This window comes from Struthio camelus, chromosome 1 (assembly GCF_040807025.1).
Source record: "Struthio camelus isolate bStrCam1 chromosome 1, bStrCam1.hap1, whole genome shotgun sequence".
NCBI lineage: Eukaryota > Metazoa > Chordata > Aves > Struthioniformes > Struthionidae > Struthio > Struthio camelus.
Genome location: NC_090942.1, coordinates 7,699,008 through 7,724,209, shown reverse-complemented (window position 1 = coordinate 7,724,209; position 25,202 = coordinate 7,699,008). Strand labels below are relative to the sequence as shown.

At 45.7% G+C, this 25,202-nt stretch overlaps 1 protein-coding gene across 1 annotated transcript in view; it reads right to left on the bottom strand.

Moving 5' to 3' along the window:
* Nucleotides 1-1,960: 1,960 nt before the first annotated feature.
* CAMK1D (calcium/calmodulin dependent protein kinase ID) overlaps nt 1,961-25,202 on the bottom strand; it is a 224,111-nt gene continuing 200,869 nt past the window's right edge. The window contains exons 8-11 of the mRNA XM_068912338.1: nt 24,666-24,744; nt 12,472-12,559; nt 11,742-11,880; nt 1,961-9,236 (exon numbers count right to left, since the gene is read on the bottom strand). Of these exons, the coding sequence (XP_068768439.1) occupies nt 9,115-9,236; nt 11,742-11,880; nt 12,472-12,559; nt 24,666-24,744 (428 nt within the window). The 3' untranslated portion in view covers nt 1,961-9,114. The remainder of the gene's footprint in view (nt 9,237-11,741; nt 11,881-12,471; nt 12,560-24,665; nt 24,745-25,202) is intronic.

The window sequence follows — 25,202 nt, the reverse complement described above, 5'->3', positions numbered from 1 at the left end:
GTGCATACCAGCCCTCAAAAAGCCTTCGAAATTAGATGAGTCTCCTTTCCTCTAGTGTGGAGGTGGCTGTGGATCTTGGCATGATTACAAGCATAATATTTTTTATAGCCCCATTGCTGTCTTGTCCTTTTGGCTTCTCTGTACTGACATTTTATCTCACAGAATCCCAGAATGGTTGAGGTTAGAAGGGACCTCTGGAGATCATCTAGTCCAACCTCCCCTGCTCAAGCAGAGTCACCTACAGCACATTGCGCAGGATTGGGTCCAGGCGAGTTTTGAATATCTCCACGGAAGGAGACTCCACTACCTCTCTGGGCAACCTCTTCCAGGGCTCTGTCACCCTCACAGCAAAGAAGTTTTTCCTCAGGTTCGGATGGAACTTCCTGTGTTTCAGCTTGTGCCCGTTGCCTCTTGTCCTGTCACTGGGCACCACGGAGAAGAGTCTGACCCCATCCTCTTGACACCCTCCCTTCAGATACTTGTACACATTGATCAGATTCTGCCCAAGTCTTCTCTTCTCCAGGCTGAAGAGTCCCAGCTCTCTCAGCCTTTCTTCAGAGGAGAGATGCTCCAGTCCCTTCATCATCTTTGTAGCCCTTCACTGGACTCTCTCCAGGAGCTCCACGTGTCTCTTGTACTGGGGAGCCCAGCACTGGACACAGTACTGCAGGTGAGGTCTCACCAGAGCCTTGGCATGGAAATGGCACACCTTACCATCTCCTCTGATATGTAGGGTTTACTTTGAGTTGCTCACCCCACACCTTTCAAACCCCAAACCTCTGGGCAACTCTGACCCCATATTTTCCTGGTCTGACAGGGATGTACTTTTCCAAAGATGCACCTTTCCATGAATGTGCTTTTCCAAAACACATATGGCAGCTGTCTAACCTCCTTCGGGGAGCTCCAGCATCTAACCCTCTTTTCGTGGCCACCATTGCATACCACAGCTTTGCAATAGTAATCAAATTGGTTCTGGTGTTTGTTTCCTCCTTGGCAATATAAAAGCTATTATTTGAGTAATTTAACTTTTTCTTTATACCGTTATGGGTTGGCCATTATCACTGCTCTTCATTTAAGCTCCGTTATGGAACCAGATGTCTAAAACCAGCTGCCTTTGACCTCAAGCGCAAGCACACCTCATGTTACTGTTAGGCAACATTAGCAGAGATATCATCTCCTTTCAGGAGTCCCACCATAGATCTTGTAAATCACCAGGATCCACTCTAAAGGCACAGTGGTCTCCACCGACTGCATGCCCTCTCTGCAGTGCAGGTATCCACAGCTCCGAGGAGATAACCCTGCCTCCATGTGCTGCCAGGCAGCATCATATCAAATGGCAGCTTCAGGAAACATCTGAAGGGCAAATCTCACAGTGACGGGTGAATAAATGCATGCCTCCAGCTGGTTTGCGAAGGCAACAGCACGAAAGTCCCCCTGAAACATGTGGGTGAAGCCACGATTCTAGTGCTGGGTCTGGGCTGAGGGCTTCCCGCTCACCAAGGCAGAGCTGTTTTGCTCCTGAGTGCCAGCAGTGTTTTTATAATTTGAATTTATAAATACGTGCTTGTGAGTAAATGAAGGGGTGAATTTCCACTGAGGTAAAGACTTGGCTGTAAACCCAGGAGTCTTTCCTGCTCCAAAACAACACCTCTTAGGTAATCACTGTATGTGAAGCAGCGTGAGTGCAAAGCACAGCCAGACCTGGCCCCAGACCACAGTGGGCAAATCCCCCTCTCTGCTTCCAATGGCGTCTGGTAAGCTAAAAACAAATAATCACCTCCTTTTTCCTTTCACCCATTTCCCTATTGAGAGAATTGAGAAGGAAAAAAAAAAATCCCCTTTCTCCTTTGGGAACTACTGCATAAAACAGTGGAGAAGCCATAAAAGTGATTCGCTTCGTTTCTTGCACACAAAAGTGGGGGCTCAGGCACTTGAAAACAACATCACATTTCACATCATGGTGATTTAATTGGATTTATTGGAGGAAAACAATTAGTTGTCCCTTTAAATTGTCATTATGATAGAAATCTCGATATGTATACATGATTGTCAAGGCAGAGAACCACTTGCAATGTAGCCCCATTAACAATTTGCAATACTGCAAACTCATTTACGCAGATAAAACTTTTGCAATGCCTTAATACATGCATGGAGTAAATACACATTCTCCCTTCTTTCTGGACATGGATGCTGTTATGAACTTGTACCAATCACAAGACCTGCAAGATTAGGCACACGGACATTCCTTGATTAAGATTTAAGCCTTTGTAGAAAACATGCTTGCATTTTCATTAGAAGGAAACCGAAGGATGTTTCTCAGTTGGGGATATCTGAGAGTCATTACTCTGGGCAGACTGGGCCTTTTTTTGTTTGTTTGTTTTGTTTACTGTCCCAAACTAAATATATTCATGTATAAAAAGCCCCAAACTGACCAAAATGCTGTTTCTCAACTAGAGGACAGTGCCAACGGGATGCTGCCATTCGAGTCAACCAGAAACATGAGTCTCATTGAGCAAATGACCTTCCACACTCTTTGCGCGGGGATGGTTAGGTGTGACGCTATGTACTGACCCAGCGAGATGCAACGCTTGTGATGCCAGCCTGGGCTGGTGGGATGCAGAGGAAGGATGGAAAAGCTTGGAGCTCACCTGAATGCTGCTGTGAGCCGTGAACCGTGGCAGTCCAGCCAAGCTTGAGCTTTCTGCGGGATTTACAGCCACGGTGGCAAAACCCTGGCCTGGGTCTTGGCAGGGGAGTTGCAATATTGATGCTCACTCCCTACATCACCAGCACACTGTCTTTGCCGCAGCCCCACTGCATGGCACACCGCTGCCCAGAGCCGTGCAAGTGTCCTACCACGGTGCCGATCCCAGCCCTCTCAGCTCCACTCTCGCTTTCAGCAACGTGAGCCCCTTCCATGCTAATGCAGTGTTAATTAGTACTGAAACGGTACTAGCAGCGGGGCCTGCTGCACCCTGCCCTGCCCCTGAAAGACCGGCACAAGTGAAAATGAGTCAATGATTAATAGAAGAGAAAGCAGGGGAATGATTTCCAGGTGGAAGAAGGAAAAGTGTCACGCCAAGCTCTTGGGCAGGTAAGTGGTGGTACTATCAGACTGAGCTTCAAGGATTAACTGCAAATATTTAGGTGGGGGGAAAAAAAAGGTGCTTTGACACGTGTTGCTTTGCAAAGGATGAGATAATTAACTCAGTTTTCAGGCCTATTTTGGGCAGGCAAACAATCACAGTATCTTAGTCCCCAAAATGCAAATCATACTGCAACAGGCAAGAACAAAATGTCTCATAAGAGGAAAACACTTGGAAAACACAGACAAAGCTCTGCCTAGGAAAATCAACACCCCCCCAAACCCCCCAAAAAGCCCCAGAGAGACACACCAACGTGCTTCTTGGCAGTCCTGAGTGTTAGTAACCCAGGGAAGGATTTTTTTCAAAGCAGATATTGAATTTTTTAACATCGGATTCAAAGAGGGACCTCCCCCACCCCGCATCCCGACTCCCTGTACCTAGACGTGTGTATGCGACAGCTGTGCAGTTTTAAGCATCTCTGGATAATGAATCTTCCTATGCAAGCTGCAGAGCATCCAACAGAAAGACAAAATACATCATCAGGCTTTGCAGTATCTTGTTTACAAAACACCGGCTTTTGCATTTACTCAAACTTAATGATGGATTTTGAGTTACAGATACACTGAATCATTTAAGAGCAAAACCCAGAAGAAATCCCTAGAAGAAAAGTTTGGCTTGAAGGTGCAGAAAGAAAAGGCTTGGGAAATACAGAAACAGTGAACAGCCGTTTAATACATGCAGTGCAGTATCATGCATTTATTGGACATTTTGATGTCATCATTAGTTAGCAGTGTGTTTTTTTTTTCACAACGCTTGCAAGCGTACATGCCCTGGTTCCACTCTCGAGCGCGGAAAAGTGTAAGAGCTGCTCTTCTGACCTTGCCACTTACACAGAGGAGGCTGAAAAAAAAAAATTGCTGGCTGGGACAGATCAGTGGCACTGTTCATGATAGGAAAGGGGTCTTGAAAACCAGAGTCCGGGATAAAGAGCCTTACTCTTGATCACAAACACTATTTACACAGCTTTGACTCAACTGAGCAAAGTTGCACTCCTCCCCCCCAAAAAAAACCCTGAACCAACTCCTGATTTTCAACCAGCGGTAGGAGCTGCGACCCCCGGGGCCATAATGCGCGCACACACACACACACACACACACACACACACACACGGGTGCCACAGGCAGCAGCCTGCCCAGCACACCGGATCTAAAGGCAGGACACGGCTACAGGGAATCGAGGATAAATTAACGGGACCATGTAAAACTACTGCTGGGCAAGTAATCTGCAATGACTAACTTCCCAGGTGAAATTCTGCTTGCAAAATGTTTGGGAGCGAGTTGTCGTTTCCTCATTCAACCCTCATAGGGAACGATGCGCCAGCTAACCCTCCGTGCGAGCAAGCCCGCTGCCGCTCCCAAATCTGAAGTTGTTTTCCTTGGATACGGTAATCTCCGGGTGTGTTTCCATTCTCTGTTTGAATGAGTGTAATTCTGAGCCTCCGGTTTCTGGGGCAAATAACTACGCTAACAAAGGCAAAACTCCCCTTCCATGAACACCCTCCGGGATGCATTCAGGCCCAGTTCAGCCAGCTAAGCACACACGGGAGCAAGAGAGCAAGCAATCCCGCTGAAAGGGGATTCCCACGTGCCAAAAGGCAGATGTTTCTGCACCTAGGGGGTGCAGTCTAGAAACTGTATTTCACCTGTGCGTGAATCCCTCTGCCCTGGCATGCTGAGGGGGTTTGGCAGAAAGGTGCTGCCTTCCCAGGCCGGGAAAGGCTTGGGGCAAGCTCCAACAGCCCTCAGGGACGGGCAGAGATTTGTGTCCGTGCTCTGCCTGCCCGTCCCCGGGGCAGTTTCCCGCTTGACGCACGGGCCTTGTGGCCGGGGAGAACCTGGGGCTCCTCTGGCAAAGCTCTGGCTCTGCTCCATGGTGGTCCCTTGGGCCACTGGTGGCCTCCGGTGAAGGCGACACGTGAAGCTGTAACCCCGGAATTACACCGTGCCACCGAGGGGCTAGGCAGAGGAGGAGAAAGACTTCCCCGCTAGCTGTGCTGCAGGGGCAACGTCGACTCCACACCGCACAAGGTGCAGAGAGTTAGGATGCACCGGGGATGGAGTCACATGCAAAAATCAGCCCCTGGCACTGCAATACTGACTTTTGGTCTCATAGAGGTCATAGGTGGCCTGTTCTTGCACTTCTGCAGGTCAAGGGGCCATCGGAGGTTTCCTGGAGGTTTTTTCCCAGATTAACACTACTGTGGGCATCAGAGGTGGCCTCTGGGGCTCTAGAGGTAAAAAGCAACAAGCAAAGCTGCAAGCAAAGAAAAAGAAAGAAGGGAAAGGAGCTGAGGAAAATAAGTTACAAATCAAAAGCACATTGATGCCAGTAAAGTAAAGCAGAAAAGGGTAACAAACAGGGGAGTCCAAGCTGAAGTCCTCATGGGAGGAGTGAATCTCACATGGTTTAGTAAGACGGCCCCACTGGGAAAGAGCCCAGAGCGATTTTTCTACCTGTATGGCGCATTGTGGATTTGGTTTGGATCTATTTTTCGGCCAGGAGCCCTGTCCCCACACGCATACAATATTTACTCTTGGCTTTTGCTTTTGTGTACGGGACTCACTGAGTAGAGGTATGCGGTGACCGGCAAAACGGAAGGATACGCAACGGCACTGCAGCCTCCCCGGCAGGTGATGTTGGTGTTTGCCACACTGGGCTGGGCTGCCAAGGCGCAAACGTCCCTAGCCACATCCATAAACCTCGCCCCGTAAAGACCTCACGTGGGCAGGCTGGCCTGGCTTCTGCTAAGTCGCCCCAGTTAACAGATTTGCACAGATTTAAGAATTTTTTTAACCAAGAGATAGATGCTTTGTGACTCAACGACTGTAAAGATCTCTGCCCTTCACATGTCATGAACACCGGTTAGATCTCCAGTCCTGCTTCACTGATACAAAAAAACCCATCCAGCTTCCCATCACCCAAAACTGCAGCAGAAAGAAACAATTTTGCTTTTAAGTGCTTCTGTTTCTTGTCTTAAGATCCCAGCAGTTGATAACAAGCCAAAGAGAATGACGATAAATTACACAACTATAGCAGAATATTACTTACAGGAAGGAAAAAAATCTAACTCCAAATTTGGAAGGACAGCAGAATATCCCTCCAAATACAAAATACAGAAAGCATCCAGCACAGAGGGGCAGCCAGCATGCAGGACCGAGAGGGGACCCTCCCCCTGACTGCAGAAGCACACATCTGCCTTTACTTGCTTCACTGCTCTTTGCTTTGCAGATGGAAATCCATTTTCTTTTCTTTTTTCTGCAAGATATGTTTGGATGCTATGCTTTGATTCATGCCCTCAGCAAGTAAATGAAGTTCAAATCCAACCTCAGAGCGCAGAAGAGAACGTAAAGAGGGGATGCTTGACCCCTAGCCTTATACACAATTGTACAAAGACAAAAATATTCCCTAACCAAACCCCCCGACTCTTGGCTGCACGAGTGTGAACGTGGAGAATGCCACTGACTCCGAACTGGGCTATTGCCTATTTACACACATGCAACTGGAGCAGATTGTGGTCAGCTGAGCGTACGTATGCTGAGGGGCAGAGGAGAGGAGTGAGCCTAGCAGGGAGGATATCTCACGCCCACCTGTCTGCCCAAATCTTGGACAGAAGTCCTCCCTAGGGAAATTATATGGAGCTTTCCTACCAACCTCAGAGAGACCCAGTACCTGGCATCTTTCCTAAAACAAGAATACTGCAGCTTTCCGCTTTTGCTACACCAACTACAACCTGAGTAGGTCCATCACTGGTCACACACGTCACTAACACACGCTGGGCCAGGTCTACAGATGCCCAAAACTGCATCAACGCAGTGGATTTTGCTAGAAATGCCTACGAGCTGGAGACATGGTGCTCTGCTGCAGGCTTAGCCACCAGGTTTCACAAGCGGCTACCCGGGCTTGCTGGAGATGGGTTCTCCTAGGAGACTCAGACTCTGCCCTCTCCAGAAACTGGGAACAGGTTGATACTGAGGAAACTAGAAATCTACTGTGTGCAACAGGTTTAAGTGCCACCAAAGTAGTGATCTCCTCGAGCAGAGTCAGCGCTCCTTGCCACCTACTTTACCAGCCTTTAGCACTCACAGCATGATGGATGAAATCCCAGCTCTGCCGGGCAAAAGCCAAAGAACTGAAGCTGCAGCAGGGTTTCGAAGTCTCAATGAAAAGTAAGAATATGGCTTTTCGCAGCACAGTCACTATTTCCTTATACATTCAGCTGTGTCTGTGTCTGGCTTTCGCAATTTTTTGTGCCGGGCAAATGACACGAATGCGGCAACAGAGCCTGTTCGGGGGAAATGGCTTGTGCCTCTCTGCGGGGACAGAGCGGTTTGGAGTACGAGCGGCTCACAGTGGCAGGGCGAGGGCGCCTGCTCCTCCTGCCTACCTCCCTCTCCTCCTCCTGGAAAGAAAACCAAAGCTGTGAATGACACAAAAGCAACTAGGAGACATTCAGCAAATGAGGTCAGACAGTGAACAGGTCTCCTTTCTAGTCCAAGCTGTTTAATGCACTTGCTGCACAGCAGTAACAGTGGCTGTTCCTAAATGACACACCAGCATGTGTAGCCTGGGAAATCCATGTATTTCAGTAACAAAAAGAGCAGGGCAATTGAGTTAGCTTTTGTATATGAACTCCTGGGGAGGAAGGGGGAAGGAGGCACTGCCACCGCGGCCCCTGCGTATGCGTCTGCCTTTCGGAGAAGCCCTGCTTTTCCCAGCTCCTGTCCAGCCCTTCGCCCTGGCTGGCGCTAACAGGGATTAAGCAACGATACTCCTGGATCCTGCGCTTTGCACCTGAGAACCTGGAAGTGGTTTATGGAGGCGTGCGAGTGCCACCCCTCTCCCAGGAGGCGAAACCGAGGCACATCATAGAAATTAAGGTCCAAACTTCTCTATTTGGCTTCTGATATTTTAGTCACTTTAGCAGCGGGCTGCCCGAGAGGCGACTCTGCGAGGTGCTGACCGCCGGCAACCGCAGGTGCTGAGCACCCCTGCCCCGGAGACCTCGACTGGCCGCGCTCCCAGTCCGAGGCCAGGCCTGGAGGCTGCTGAGCTAAAACGTCTTGCCACGGGTCGCACAGTGAGCTGGGGGGCAGAGTAAAACTAGGACTGGGGGCCCCTCTCCTTTTGCCCGAAAGGACTCGGAAGGGGATAAGAGCTGCAAAATGAGACTCTCCTCTGCCGTTTCGTTGGCTCAGCTCTGGCGCGCTCCTGAAAGGCGCTGGGTACCTGCCTCTCCTCTGACATGCGGGGTGCTGCCCATTCCCGGCGCTACGGACATTCGGCCAGAGAGGAGCTAACTTCCAGCTGGTGGCAATTCAACTCTCGCCATGGCTTTCAAGGAGGAGGAGGGGAGGGAAAGCAGCAGTTTTTCTTAATCTGAGCAGTAACAGCTCTGCTAAAGCCAGACAGATTTGCAGTCCAATTTGAGGAGTTAAAAATGGCATGCCATTGCAATCCTCCTGTGTTGCAAAGTTAATGTAAACTCCTACCTACAGAAATAACCTATCCCCCAGCAAACTGGAAGGAGGAACATTACTGGAAGTACTTTTTAAAAGAAAAAAAATATATAATGCTCAGAAAAGTATCTCTATTTAAATAATCCAGTTGAGATGTTTGTAGTTAATGGAAAAAAAATACAACATATACTGTTACCTACACTGAGAAAAGAGTAAATCACTGGGGAAAAGAATGAATGTTCATTGATTAGAACATTGCTAGACTCACATATATATATATATATATTTATATATATGTATATATATGTACAGCACCAGAGACTGTTAGATCCATTCCCCCGGAGTCATTGCAGTTTGTGATAAATGAAACATTTCAGAATTGCAGTATAAAATATGGCCATAAAAAATCTTCTTTCTTCTAGTCCTTCGCTGAGCACGCAATGCAGGGTGGGATCGCTCTGAGAAAAGCTGCTGGCGTGGACGCCTGGGCCGCTGCTCCCGGTCTGCACCCGTCACTTGCTCCCTGTGTGCACTGTTGTCACGGTGGTGGGTCTGGGTCTCCGGTTCCCTCCTACCGCAGAAACGCCTGAAGAAGCGGATGAAACAAAGCTACACAGAGTGGATGGAGACATACCTAAAAGGAAAGGCAGAAACGCAGTTAGAAATGTTATTTTGGAGGGAGGGCGAAGCTGGGGTTCCCTTCACAGCGTGCTCGAGGGGAGCAGCACCTGCCCTTCACGCCGTGATGGATTAACAGGGGGCCCCCGGTGTCTCCTGCCCTCCCTGCCATGCAGAGATTCGCCCTCTGGTACCCCGGGCGGTCGTGTATGTGTGGCGCGATGAAAAACATCCCACTCTGGTATCTACCCAGCTAGACAGATTCCCCAGCTCTGCGGCTGGAGACCTTGATTTCGTCTGCTGCTACAAAGAGTCCCGCGAAGAAAACATCTCGCTAGAGTAGTACTTGCTCAGAAGAACTCTTCTTGTGGGCACGGTATGGGTGATTAAACTTTTCGCGTCACTGCGACCTAGCTAAACGAACAGACGGTGCACCTGGAGTAAACAATTTCCCTGGGCATCCTGCAAAGCTGATAAGAAAGTGATAAGAAAGTACAGCGGGTCAAATTCATTGGTGAGTTCCAATAAATCTCGAGGGGAAGTACATTTGTGTGATTGGGACATCATTCTGGTGACACATTATGTCACTGCAGGTTTTGCTGGTACGTCCCCAGGACTGCCAGCTAAGAGACATAGGTTGATTGAGTGTCTGAACCCAAATCTTACCTGGGCAGCTGCTTTTGAACTAATCACAAACCTGTGACAGAATTTTTTTGAAAGAAAACTTGGGTTTTTACCTAAATAAAAATGCTTATAGAAAGCGTCTACCTCCACTGAAACCTCCACTACAGCTTTAAAGAACAAAACCCTCCAGAAAGTAACTCCTGAAAACCCAAAGCGTGCTAGGTTTTGAATGAAGACTCTAGATTCTGCTATTCCAGCACAATCTCAGTGTTTTCTGTGGAAAACATTAACAAAGAGAACCACAATTTATCCTTGCCAAAATTTCCCATGGACAAACCACCCTCCCCGAGAGGCTGCCGAGACCCCATAGGGGTCCGCAGATCTTCTCGGGTTGAGCAGCTCCCTGCGCAGTTCGGCAGCCCTGTAGGTACCGGCATGCAAGGAAAGCTGCTGGGCTGCACCCCAGCAGGGTGATTTTTCTCTCCTAAGAGGCGAGTGATTAGAAATATGGCTAGTTTTTTCCAGCCTGGTGAGTAAAGGATGGGTAAAAACCATATTCATGTATTCTCAGTCTACGGCCCCATATATACTTGGGATCCTTCTGATGCTTGTTACGACTTCTACGTAGTTTTCCACACTTGAAGGTCGTATTTCAACATGCCATCAGATGCTCTGAACCTAACTAAGGTCTGGCTCAACTGTACTGAGGAAGGAACCAAAGAGAAAGCTTGCTTCTCTCCCGTGATCGCTGCATCGCCCCAGCACAGCTAGAGCGGTTTGGTGTCTGCGGGCGGCTAGCGCTGCTTCGCTCTGGGTCATCCAGGCAGACTGCCGGACAGCACAGTGATGCTGTCTCATCTGTGGCTGCAGGATTTGGCCCTGGGCTAGGATGAGGCAAGAGTACAAGCTGGGCAAGACCCTGGGCAAGAGTATAAGCTATGAGCGCTCCTTTTCAAGTGCCGCACCTTAAAATCCGATTAAAAAATAACCTCGTCCAATTGTAAAGTTTATATCCCTCCACTTCAGGATGCAAAAGTCTCTAGAAGTGGACAGATGGGAATGGTGAATAAGTGCTCAAAACAATGGATTAAATAAGCTTCATTGCAAAGGAAGCATTTCTGCCTTCCAAATGATCCCTCTGCTGCCATGTCTCCTCTCCCGGGGTGCAGAAAAAACATATATCCCAAGCCTCTGACTCCATCAGGCAGCTTGAAAATCTCAGTTATAGCATAGAGCAAACAAGGCAGTGGGCCAGGGCTCATTGTGGTGTACAGACTCTGAGTTTTGCTAAAACAAATGAGCCTCTTAGTACAGGAGCTTAATTTGGCCCAGTAAGAACAAAGCTGGGTCAGCCTGGCAGTATCAGTCTCCCCCACGGAAAATGTAAATGGAAAGCAGGCCAATTTTTACAGAAAACTTTTAATCACAAAACTGAAAAACTCAAACATAAACACATTGAGTAAACTTTTTCCATTTTCAACCAAATACAAAATGTTTTGCTGCGGGGGCCTGGCTTTTTTTTTTCCAACAAAAAGACCCTGTTCTCCACAAGAAGCAGTCTCTCCCTCCCCAAAATGCAGAGAGCTGAAGACTCACTTTCCTACTGCATAAACTATTTTCCCAGAATTTCTTTTTTGGCCAGTTAAAAATGAAGGCCACAATCCTTTTTCAGTCTTTATTTTAAACATCTGCTCATGCGAAGCAGAAACTACTGGCGGCAAGGACTGCAGCCTGGGCATCAAAGAGAGAAATACAATTCCCCTCAATTCTTCTGCTGCTGCAAAGCTGGCAGGACAAACGCTGAGCAGTGTCAGCTCGGGCTAACGCACCACCAGCAGCTCGTCCACCTACGCAGGGGGCCAGCGGAGGGTGACGGCCCTTGCCACCATGTACTCACAATCTTTGCGGGTCGCTCCGTCGGGAAGCGGCGTGGCGAGGCTGAGGGTGCTCGACACGCCGGCGCTCGCGCTGTCCAGGCTGCTGCCGAGGTGCAACCGTCTCATGTGTCTCACGACTGCCGTGGCGTTGAATGCTTGCTGGAGGAAAAGAAAGCAAAAGAGCAGGAGGAGCAAGGGTTACTTCTGATTTTTCCCTGTGGCCAGAACTGGATTCATCACTCACCCTCCAAACTTCTGCCCGTTTCTTAAGCTAGAAACATCAATACCACCCCATATGCAATTCCTTCGCAGTCCTGCACCCTGTTGCTCTTTCTAACAATAACTTGGGATGGGGCAGCCCACAGAGAAGGACACCTTTGGTAATAGGTCCTTCCCTGTGCCAGCACAGAGAGCGTCCAAATTTTCATGCCCCTACCACAGTGCTGTCTCCAGCTTCACAGCTAAAAGTTTGTGTTTTTAGATGTGACTGCCACCAGTTTGATCTCGCAAACTCATTACGTTTATACACTCGATCAGCAGTATCCTACAAAAAAAGGTCTGAGAGGCCATGCAACCTGTCAAAGACTGGATCAACAATTTTGTCTGAAACTCAGAGTGAAAAAAAGCAGTTTTGCATTTCAGGCAGTAATATACTGAAAAGGCAGCTATATACAGCTATATATGCCTGCCTCCTTAGCAGAATTGTATCTCAAAGCTCAACAACTTGGCCCCTGCGGATGGGTCACTTACTCTCCACTTGCTTTTTGCAAAGTTCTTTCGGATCTGAGCGCTGACAGATTCGTGGATGTTTTTATTGAGTGCTGTATCACCGGCAATCCTGAAATAGAGAGACAAGATAGGTTTTAATAGATCTTATGCTCTCCTTTAGCACTCCTCTCAACAGTGAGTTGGTCCAAGATGTGATTGCTCCTATGGTGATGATGATTTCATTTATACGAGGTCTCAAACCTGCCCCTGTTGTCACTGCTGGCAGCAACAGTGGAAAACCTGGGCAATAAAAGAAAGCGTAGATAAAGCTTGTAGGTCTGGCAGCTACAAAGAGGTATGACCTTACTTTGTTGGTGCATGGCTGCTTTCTGTCACCATTACAGCCCTGGATGAAAACATTCTCCCTTTTGTTTTTTTACATGTAAAGAGTTAACATCAACATGTTGAGACTACTTTTAGCCTTAGCCATGCAGCAGTTTCCAGAGCCACTCCAACCTGTCTGATTTCTGTTTGCACTAGAGATTTTCCTGCCACCCTGCAATGTACATAGTTATTCGTCATGATTAATGCGGATTTACAGTAGAGCAGATACATTGACTCACTAACTAAAGAAGCACAGGCTGTACAAATAGCTTAAGCTGAACAACACATGACCTAAAAACTTGACTGATGTTGCACAGACAACGTCTTGAACAGATTAGGACATGTTCAAATCTCCAGTAAATACAATTTTTTTTCAAGGAAATTGTATTAATTCATTTAACTTGTTGAGACATGAGATCTACTGGAAGAGTAGGCACTGCAGTGAAGTGACGTTGCCCATGCACGGGGCAAATCCTGCATTGCTATCTAACGTAGGCAAAGCAAAGGAAGCAAAGACTGTCTCCTATGTCATATGTGACAGCACATGTTTTCAGAAATCAATTATTTAGCCACAACGTAGAAACCCCAAGTCTATTAGTGATGGAAATTGATAAGAAATTAATAAGCAGGACGCTTGTTAGGCCCAGAGCCATCACAGATCAGGGACCTCCAGTAACAGATTCAGAGGGTCTAAGAGACTCAGAGGTCATCTGGCTCATCCCTCCACCCCGCCTCTGCTGAAATAATTGTTGACAGATATTTGGCTAACCAGTTCTTAAAGACCTCCAAAGATGGAGACTGCTGAGGCAATCTATTCCAATGCCTCACTATCTCCCAGAAGACATAGAAAGTAGTTTATTCCCTGTGTCTTTGAAGCATCCTTTTACATATTTGAAGACTGTTATCATGTCTTCTCTCCATCTTCTCTTCTCTAGACTAAACAAACCAATTCTCTCACTGTTTCTTCATAACTCATATTTTCTAATCCTCTGATCTAGTGAGCTTCTCTGGACTTTCTCCAACTAGTCCACATCTTCCTTAAATACAGTACCCAAACTATTCACTGTTTTCCTACTAAGGCAGCAGAACAGCAGCATGACTTTGTGTTTCTTAAAGATCAAACTCTGCTTACATATCCCAATTTGCTCTTTCCTTTTCATGTGTCCCATTAATTGGAGACATTTCTTTCATTTTGCCCAGATCATTCTGAACTGTAACCCGATTTTCAAAGGACATGCAGCTCTTTCTACCTTAATGTCAACTGCACATCTACTAATAGCTGGCTGGGATCCAGTCTGCTCTACATCACTCCCCTCCTTTCTGTTGTTATCACTCACACAAGAAGTGAAAGAGATGAGAGGCACTATTTACTCTCAGGAGGAAGGCAAGGGACTAATCCCACAACCCTCGAGAATGGACAGCCACCAATTCCATCCTTTTACAACTGAGCTAGTTCAAATGCAATTACTCAATGGTACTGGAACCAGAAAAAAAGCAGGCAAGAAGGAGCAGGGTTCTTATTCAGAGTAGGCCACTTCCAGCTGGGCACTTGTGAGGGCACTTGGCTGACCGCCACCACCACATAACCTTGATCTTGAGCAGATAGAAGAACTGGTACCATGAGTAAAACAGCTCCTAAATGGCTAAAGGAACCTGACACTGTCTTTTCGTTACCTAACCTGTTGAGGGAGAAGGGGAGGTGTTTGACCGAGGAGAACTGGAAGATCTTCCCCTGAAGAGGTTGCCTTCTGAACACCAACCCTCCTCCAACTTGAGAGAAGTCAGTCTGGATTTCTGACTTGGGCCAGACAGCTAAAAGTTTGGTGAGGCAGCATCTAGGTTAAGCGTCATATTCCCTTTTCCATCACCTGTCCTTCACTAAAAATAGGCAACGCTGCCAGACTGCTGAGGATCTCACCCATATATACCCCTAGATGGACAAGGAACCCTTGGCAAATATAGCACTGCAGCTGGCTCTGCACCTGCTGTTTAGTGCACTTTCTGTACTTCTGATGAATGAGTTTAACTTATTCATCAATGACCTGGAGGAAGGCACAGAGTGCACCCTCAGCAAGTTTGCTGATGATACTAATCTGGGGGGAGTGGCTGACACACCAGAAGGCTGCGCTGCCATTCAGAGGGACCTCGACAGGCTGGAGAGCTGGGCAGAGACGAACCTCAGGAAGTTCCACAAAGGCAAGTGCAGGGTCCTGCACCGAAGGAGGAATAACCCCATGCACCAGCACAGGCTGGGGGCTGACCTGCTGGAAAAAAACTCTGCAGAGAAGGACCTGGGAGTCCTGGTGGACAACAAGTTAAGCATGAGCCAGCAACGTGCCCTTGTGGCCAAGAAGGCCCATGGGATCCTGGGCTGCATTAGGCAGAGTGTTGCCAGCAGGTCGAGGGAGGTGATCCTCCCCCTCTCCTGCAGTACTGTGCCCAATTCTGGGCTCCCCAGTACAAGAGAGACATGGCACTACTGAAGAGAGTCCAGCGGAGGGCTACAAAGATGATGAGGGGACTGGAGCATCTCTCCTAAGAGGAAAGGCTGAGAGAGCTGGGACTCTTCAGCCTGGAGAAGAGAAGACTTGGGCAGAATCTGATCAATGTGTACAAGTATCTGAAGGGAGGGTGTCAAGAGGATGGGGTCAGACTCTTCTCCGTGGTGCCCAGTGACAGGACAAGAGGCAACGGGCACAAACTGAACCACAGGCAGTTCCATCCGAACCTGAGGAAAAACTTCTTTGCTGTGAGGGTGACAGAGCCCTGGAAGAGGTTGCCCAGAGAGGTAGTGGAGTCTCCTTCCGTGGAGATATTCAAAACTCGCCTGGACCCAATCCTGCGCAATGTGCTGTAGGTGACTCTGCTTGAGCAGGGGAGGTTGGACTAGATGATCTCCAGAGGTCCCTTCTAACCTCAACCATTCTGGGATTCTGTGATTCTCTAGTGTCAAACCATTTATTGCAGCCACATCTATATGACCTAAATGGCACAGTACAGGGTGTCCCTGACTGACTCCAGGTCACTCTAGTGTCATCAGGCAAATACTGTGTGCCCTGTTCCGAGATGAGCCAGCCTCCTGAGGAGAGTATAGCTGTATTGCCTGTCCTGCACAGCTAGTTAGCACAGGTGCACGAGTGCATAAACTCATGCATCTACCCTTGTACACGGCTTAGCCTCTTGGTGCAGCTGGGCTCTAACAGAGTTTCCTAGAGGGAATGCAAAGCAGACTGCAAACTGCTAGTCACAGCCACTACCAAAATGTCATGAACACTCTGCTCCACCCAAGAACACCTCCTTGGTGAAGGCACCTGCCCTCAACAGCATACAAGCTGGGAGCCCTGCCTGTCACTACAAATCTGCAGAAGAAAACTAAGTCATTTAGCCAAACGCTTAATAGGCAGACAAATACAAGCCAAAGTATCTGTCCAACAACTAATCGTAAAGATCAAGCTGTAAAAAGAAAATTACTTACACTTGCAAGGAACATTTTTTTCCTCCAAGGCTAATGAACCATTTTACTTTATGAACAAGTGTGTTAACAAGCTGCATGAGAACAGATCGTATTTCCCACTTGTCAAATTTTATTTTGGAAACATGGGCAGAACAAGTTCTTGGGATATGATACCCCTGACAATTCTCCCAGAAGATCTTTCCTGTTAGTCTCCACAAGGATTTGAAAATGCATTTTTGCTATATGAAACTTTTCATCAGTCATTTAACTTATACAGATGCTAGATGTTTTTTTGAGTTTAGGGATCACTTTCTGAAATGATGGTGAGGTTTGGTTTGCTGGTTTCAATAAGATTTCCAGTAGCTCACAAACTTTCTGCCATCACTAACTTTATGTTTGCAAAGCAATTCTGGTAATACTGGAAAAACAATCTCGCTCTTCAGTGTTTCTCAAACAGGGAGAGTAGTACATGTTTACTTCACAAGGGGATGGACAGACACCCTGTGAAGCCCCGGAACACTGCAGTGACAGAGATCATACTAGATCTAAGGTCTCCTCAGAAACATAAGCAATAATCTTTCAGATGATAGTTTTTAATCAGAGCAAAATAACAGCAACACTAGGGCTAATCTAGTGCAGCAGAACATGTAAGAACATGTGCTGGGATGCTTAACAGCATGGCCCAAAATGCAGCCCAGGCCACCAAAACCAGAGCTCTTCCAAACAGCATCTGAAGAACTATCCTGTTGACAGTACAACAGTTCAGTAACAAGAAGACTGTGTATTTATACTGTATTTTGCACATGGAGGATCTTCAAATTTTTATAAAATACCTAAGAAAACCCCCAAAAGACTGTTATTGCCCATTCTCTGGTGGTGTTCTGCTGAAGATGTGGTGGTTTAAGGACACAGGCAAGAGAGGTTAGCAGGCAGAAATCCTATCTTTTATTAGATCAACGGGCAGAGCTTAAAAAATTAGATCAACCTCTTGGGCACACAAACTCACCTGAGGAGGGTTTCATGAGCATCATCTCATCTATACTGAGTTTATTTAATCATGAACTTTAGATGATGTATGAGATTTAATAGAAATACTAGTTTTACAGCACATAATAATCTCCCTCCCACCATTCACTAACCCTCCAAGTCCACAGGCTATAAACCATCTCGCTTTTTTTTCTTTTAGGAGAGAAATACCTTAACTTTCCTTTTTCCTCCCTCTCTTGTACTTGCACTACATACCTTTCCACAGCAGTCTGCCGCAGGTGCTTTGAGAGACAAGCATACTCTCTTTTTGAGGTGGTCAAACCTATGTGCATCTAGGTAAAATCTAAGCAATAGTTCTTAAGTTTGAATTTAACTTTGAAGCTAACTGTGTCAGGACTAAAGATTGTTTTCTGAAATCTTGCTTGTTTTTTCCAACTGTATCAGTTAGCCCAGTAAAAGATATTACTTTTACCTACCACACACTCACATGCACACACAAAAAGAATTGAATAAATTAGAGTAGTATGATGCTGAGCATCACCCATAATCAAGCAATGATTAATTACCCTGACTGTAACCAGGTTTTATCTCTGGGTCATTCTTTTGCAGGGCCTGAAAGCAGCTACATCCTGGCAGTTGTTTGGTGAACTTTATGTTGAAGCTGGTATTTCATCCAGTTCCAAGTATGTAAGTGTCTATATCACATAGGACGCTAAATTGCGTCTTGCAAAAATGGCCTCAGTGCAAAAGTTAAGAGCTAGAGAAGCCCTAAAGACTGGGTTTCATTAGAGGTCTCAGAGCAAGTCGCTCTGTAGAAGTTTATTTTGTAGCTGCCAACAAGACTTTATGAAGTTCAGGTATTAGACTGAGTTTAATGAACTTCTCAGAAATTAACGGCTGAAGCCTCCAAGGGGCTGAGCCATTAGAAGGAACTAAGGAGTCCCAGGAACACGTAGAACTGGATACCACAATTTGATTACTCGCCTTCACAGTACCTCCACTGAAGAGAACGAGGATACTTCTCGTGGATAACTGCAACAAATCTGGCCCTGCATATGAGAGGAATCTAATGTAACGATCAAATATTATTTCATATATTCAAATTTATTCTAGCTCTGTATCTGGGTTCAAAGCTATTAGAGCAATTTATCTAGCCACAGCACTTCTAAGCTCCGACAAAGACAAAAACAGTAAGTTTCCTTATGGATGATTCTGTGTTAACAGACTGCAGGCACACGTTTCTCCCTGCCCGCAATGGCAGGCGGGGTCTTTCATCTGGTATTATTTTCTGAACCTTCATACTCAGTGAAGGCAGCCAACTCAAATGTTGTGCTGGCCAAACAGGACTTGGAAATACTCTTGAGTATGATGACAGGAAACATGGAGTTAGCTCTAATGGATAATACTGAAGGATCATAACTCTTCTGATAATATATATACACACACACACACACACACACGCATGTGTATAAATACACACACACACATATGGTATCAGCAATGCTCCAAAATAAATAGAGTGCAGGGATGCACTAGATAAGAGTTTGATTTAATGTTGTAAACATCAGCAGTTCCCTTCAGGGAGCCCTTTTCACACTTCAAACAACATTGTCTGAGAACTGAGCTCTTTATAAACCATGTCCTTTCCCTGGGTGGAAATTATTATCTGGCTAGTGCACTCTCACACATAATAAACACTCAGGGTCACGGTCACAATTTGCAGAGGCTCAGCCCTTATCAGAGCCTCACAATTTTAGGCGTAGGCGGGGAGGGAAAGCTAAGCCGTGGATGACCCCTCTGTGTCCTGCAAGTCTCTCCGAGAGACACATGGACATGTGGGTAACTCACAGCCTTCCCCAGATGTGGCCTCCCTACACTTCTGAAAAGTAGCATCGGATTCCCTCCCCTTTGCATATGCGAGCTGAGATCCAGGCCTGTACTGAGAATGGCCTTCTCCAGGACATAGGATGGACATTGGCACATCTGACTTATCTGCCCTCCCCCTCTACCGACAGTGGAGAAGGGTGAGGGCCACAGTCCTATCCCCTGACAAAGAGGTCTCATTTAGGTGCTGCAGCCTCCTTCTCTCCTATACAGTCTTTGTGTCCATACCGGGTGGTGACACAAACCACCCGTCAATTTACAGTGCTCTGAGAGCTGGATAGATCTTCCAGGTTGTCTTTGGTGCTGTGACAGGCTTCAGCGCACAGCTCTAAATCCCATTTACAGTCACCTGGGAAATGCGTGACACAGCAAATAAATTCATGGCACACCCTCCAAGCCCCACACCACCCTCTTAACTGTTGGACTTTCTCTGCTCCCTTTGAGAATGGTTTTCACTCCCTCTGACCCAAGGCTGGAAGCTGAATCTGAGGCTGGTCCTGGGCCTGCAGGACTCAGCTTGACCTCACAGGGAGTTCAGTGTTATCCTACAGCTGGAAAAACCAGGTCCTCAGTTTTCCACTGTTTGCTCTTATTCACTGCAGACCGAGCTACTGGCTTAGAACAGGATGTGGATTCTGACCTGGCAATATATTTAATAAACTTAATTGCTGTCATTAATATGAGCTTGCAAAACATTAAAATGTATCAAGCTGCAGCAAAATTACACCACTCTTTTGTTACCTTCATTTTCCATGCCATTTTTGAAAAGTCACAATGGAACAACCAAACAGAACATTACACCTTCGCAACACATCATAAACACTGCAAGCTTAAGTGAAAGCTATGCTATAAAATAAATAACTTTTCCGATAGAAAGCATAAATCACCTATATGTTAAACTGCAGAAATCTGTGTAAATGTCCAGATTGCGCAGGCTGGGGTATAATCACTATACCAACAGGTCTTACTTATTGTACTGTTTCTGCTACCATACTTCACTGCAATTATTCGTCTCCTTTTCTGCCAACTCCAATTTTAACATACCGTCCCCCTGCCAAGGCCATTTGATTATAAATAGAAAAACATCACGTAAATGCAGGCATGTGGGGAGCAGATACAGCACAGAAAAATGGGCCATTGGATAGAAATATTGACTTTTTTTAGGGTCTGATTCTGTACAAACATTTAGTCATGTGAATAGCTGGATATTCTTGAGTAGTTTCCCAAAATGCAAAGAGATTATTAACCTCAAAGGCAAAAATATAGCATCTTGCAAGATCCAGTTCTTGCAAGTCTTACCAATTTACTTGTTGGGAAATTTTTAATAAAAACTTGGTAATTAAAATCAGAGGTATATTTTGGAATCAATTTAATCTTTGCAAATGTTATAGTGAAACAACAAAGTCTCATGGCTAGCAAGCCATCTCTTGCACAGTTAAGTATTTTTTCACAATCTAATTATCATGTATTTGTAAATATTCTTGCTTTGATAAATTTCTTTCTAATTGTTTGTGGCTGATCCCAAAGATCTAACACTTCAGGAAAAGATTTCACTGGAGGAGGAAAGCTGGAGAACGTCACTAAATGGACTCACCTCATCTGTTATACTAATTATCTATCATTTGTACAGCACCAGTTACTTGAGTAGATGCTCTGTATTCAGCGGTAGAGATAAGGAACCAAATCCCAACTCCCAAAGGAGTCAGTAGCAAAATTCCTATCAACCTCAGTCGACTCAGGACTTCATTTCATGTCAACTATATGGCTCAAAGATGCGTCTCCTTTTACATTCTTCTACTGGTCTTGCAGACAAAAGATACCTTTTATGCGATACTGTTAAGGGCCACTTCAAGTATACGTGCTCTCCAAGAACATATCATTTATGGGACTCCTGGAAGCCTGCTCTGATTCTCCTCATGCCGAGTCGATAGGGTTATGCACCTCATAACCTTTTGCCACATATGGAGAAGGCAGCACTTTGGAGACAGACTGGAAGGTGGGGTTTGCAGTGGACATGCATGCTCCGAGATGAGTGTTCATATAAAAAGGTGATAGGGGCTGTTCCCATCATAAAAGTCTTGGTAGCCTCTCTCCACTGACTAAACACTTGCACCATTATCTTGGACTGCTGCAACCCTGAATGCAACTATGAGCCAGAAGACCTCAAGCCTGGACTCGCTGGAAGCTTAAATACATCCAGGCTGAGGAAAGAAATGAGCTGACCGCTGAGAGGAAGCCCAGAGCTCTCCTCCTCATCCACAGAAAAAGTCTTCTTCCCCTTGTTCAAAAGGAAGGTGAGGACACCACTGCAATAGATACAATGGCTAGAATGAGAAAAAAAGCAGTAAAAACCTCATTATTTCCTGGCATAAGCAATCTGGAAGGAAAATCCTTCTTGAGCAGTGGCTTGGCAGAAGGAGATCCTAGCATTAAGTCTGAAATAAGAGATAATATCCGGGTGAGTAGCCTTGATGCTTATCCGAAAAGGCATTTTACTAGCATTTATCACTACAGGATCCAACTCCTCAGAAAAATCACTGCACTACTCTCCGGAGAGGTCGATAACTGAAACATTTATGTTACAGGAAGTTTTTCAGAGGAACGGGGAATGACATATCAAGTCATTTACTCGTGAGCACACTGGTGAGGACGGAGCCAGATCTGAAACTAGATCTTCTGACACCTCCATGCTTAGTTTTCACTGTACAATCACCCTTCCACTCTTTATTTTACTAACACATATTGCCTGCACCGCCAGCCACAGCCTGCACTTAATGTTGCAGAGAGGTGAAAATATGGAGAAAATTTTAAGCCTCCCTACTACGGTGTCATCCGCATGTCGGACATCTCTAAGGCTGCCCCGAGCCATGCTTTACATAGCAGGGAGGTAGCCTTGCGAATGGCTAATGCCTGGTAAATCAGGCTGGCAGAAAGATTCCTGCCAGAGAAATGGGTGGAAACCCTGTTTTGGGGGTTGTTTTCAAAAGGAAGATAGGATTCTGTAGAATATACCAAAAACTGTGGAACAACCCATGAGTTTCCATTGGCCTCTAGCCATGATATGCAAAGAAGAAAAAAAGAAGGAATGAAAACACTTTTTATCATTTTGTTCCTTTAGGAGGGCCCAGAAGCTGTGTGTGCTACAAGTGCCACGTTTCTTTGTTGCACTCCAGCAACCAACACAGATGTAGCTGGGCCAAGAGCTGGATGCATACACTTTGTGTATCTTGGATGTAAGGCTTCGGAAAATCTGTCTTTTAGTTATACAAATGGTCACCTCATTCTCTGCTGGGAGTTGCATTCCCGTTGTTTATTCTGTATTTCTAATATTGACTTTTGTAACTTGTTTAATTTCCTGAGGCTCAGGTCGGTATCACTTAAAAAAACGCATTTTTTCCTCTCACAAAAGCTGGCTTTCATTTCCCAAATTTCCTTTTGTCACACCGACATCAGTTACTGATTGGAAACACACTTATTGATGGGACACTGGAGAAAGGGCAGACCTAAGTCTTGACTTCTCCCCATCTTTCATTTGTATTGATGCCAAGCACTGATCTAGCTAATAATCATCTGCAAAATGTTTCTCATTGTCATTATATGAACGACCAAAAGCAAGAATCTTGTTTTTCTTGAGGATTTGTGTTGTCTTCTACATCTCAAGCCTTTCCTAAAACCTTTTAAATTGTAAAAGCTGAGCCTCAATCTTATCTTCAGTCTAATTTGTACTCACAGCTTCTCTGACAATCCGCAGTCAGGCATCGGTACATCATTCCCAGTATGAAGAAATCAGTCCCGTTTCACTGTATTTCTAAAACTTTTGTGGTTACAGCTTATCGAATTGCTTCATGATTGCCAAATTGTTATTTAATGATAGGGGTAATTCATCAGCCTGCGTATTGGTAAATGCAAATGGTAAATGGAATGGGATTTTACCTCTGTAAAAAGCTTTGAAAGGATTTATTTTCCATTCTGTCCTAGGACTGAAAGCAGCAATGAGATGAGACAAACCAGCGAGTGTCAGAGAGAGGGTCATAAACTCCCTGAAGCCAAACTGAAATATTTGCTCTACAGCTACCAGTTGTAAGTTTTACTCTATGTTGAAATTTAACATGATTTTATGCTCAATGCCAGGCTTGTTATCCCAGTTTGGCCTTTTAAGCGCTGGAAAGGTGGAGGACCGTGCTCAAACCCCATGTCGGCTGGGGCAGCAGCAATGACCATGGCCCCAGCTGGAAAAGCTCCCCTGCCTCAGAGGGGATGTAGCCTCTCTCTCCTGAATTCATGTCTTCAGCTGCCACTAGAAAATAGTGCTGCCTTAAAAATCCATTAAAAACTTCTATGCCTGTGCTTTTACGAGCATGCATTTTACACTCAATTATACTACTCAATACTAATCACTGGATTCAGATTCCATCACCAGGACAGCTTTGCAGTCCATCAAGCTATTGAACTAGTTATGACACCAGCTCAGTGGCTTTTACGAGTGGCTAAGTATGCTCAGGAAGAATTTCACTTCCCTGGGAAATACACAGGCTAATGCTCTTATTCAGTCAGCTCTCCAGAAACTGCAAAAAAGAACGATATTTGTGGTAATTGTGATAGCATAAAAACACAGTCTAATGCATGCCTTCGTTGAAAATATCATGTCATTGACTCCTTTCTTTTGCAGCTATCATAACGACAGTGTCCAAAAATAATAGCTTGCTTTGCATATAATGGGCCATGCCCTAAAAAATTTATATTGAAAGTTTATTTTTGGGTGCGGCTAGCACTGTGAGCTGATGTTCAGTCACACAGGACTGGTTAAGGCTACAAACGCCATTCTCCTGTTTCAGCTACATAATCCTTGGGTAATGTTAGTCAAGTCATCCATTTGCAAAGCATTATCTAATCTAAAGCACTGAACAGAGATCTAAATTCTCACTGCAGAGAGCATTGCCACAGCCAATTCAGATCCTACATCAGCATATCCTTCTCTAGAGGGTCCTATCGCTTCCGTTTGACAAGAGAGGGAAAACAGCTGGACCAGGTCCTCAGGGCAAGCATCAGTTAAATTCCTGAAGGGCCTGGAGTGAAGAAGTGGACCGTCATCATGTGTGAAACAAAGACAAGGACTTTCTGCTTCACAAGGGTGCTCTTAAGTGCTCTGATACTATCTTGGCGAAGACCTTATGAGCAAGTACATAGCAGCTTTTTCCACCTCTGCTGACTCCTAGCTGAGCTTTTGCCCTCACATTCAAATTCTGCATTCAATAATTTTGGTGTATCCCACTGCGGCACTACAGTCAACACAGTGCAGCATTTCACTGAATCCTTATACAGGTACTCAACAGGTTTGTACATGAGATTAAAGACTATCATGTCTTTCCAGGAATGTCTGGTGGACAAATATAGGCGTAAGAATAAGAGCACAGAGTTACTTAGTGGAGACTAGCGTACTACGTAGCAGAAAACCTGTTTCCACTCATGAACATAAATGATGCTCTCTGTCGTGACAGTTTCACACAGCAGTGTGAAATTTGCTTACCAAGGATGCCGTGCTGCTTGCTCACAGGTATATCTTTTATTAGGGTCTTTCTCCATCAAATTCCGAATAAAATCTTTAGCTGTAAAAAAAAAAAAAAGACAAAATAATTCAAAGCAATAGGGTTGATGCCCAGTTCTGCTGCAGGATGATCAGAAAAACACTTAAGTTTCCCAGCTATATCGTACAGCAACCTAGTTACTGACAGAACTCCCTGTAGGTATGGGACAGGTTGCTCAGATAATGCAAAGACTGTATCTATACTAGTAAACTGAGTAGTGCCACGAAATGCTCCCGCATGCTGGAAAGCCATCACCTATTTTGTTGCTGAGTTGTCCCTGGTACAACTACAATTTTCATTGAGACCAAGTAGCTCTTTCCCAAACAACTCCCTGGCACGTTTTGGGAATTAGCACAGCTCATTTCCCATAAGCTAGATGCATGTATATCCTTTTTGTGGAGGCAAAAGGAGGTTTAACAGTATGGACCCAGGCCATTCAATGCCACTCAGTCACGCTGCCAGAAAAACGTCCTAGGGCA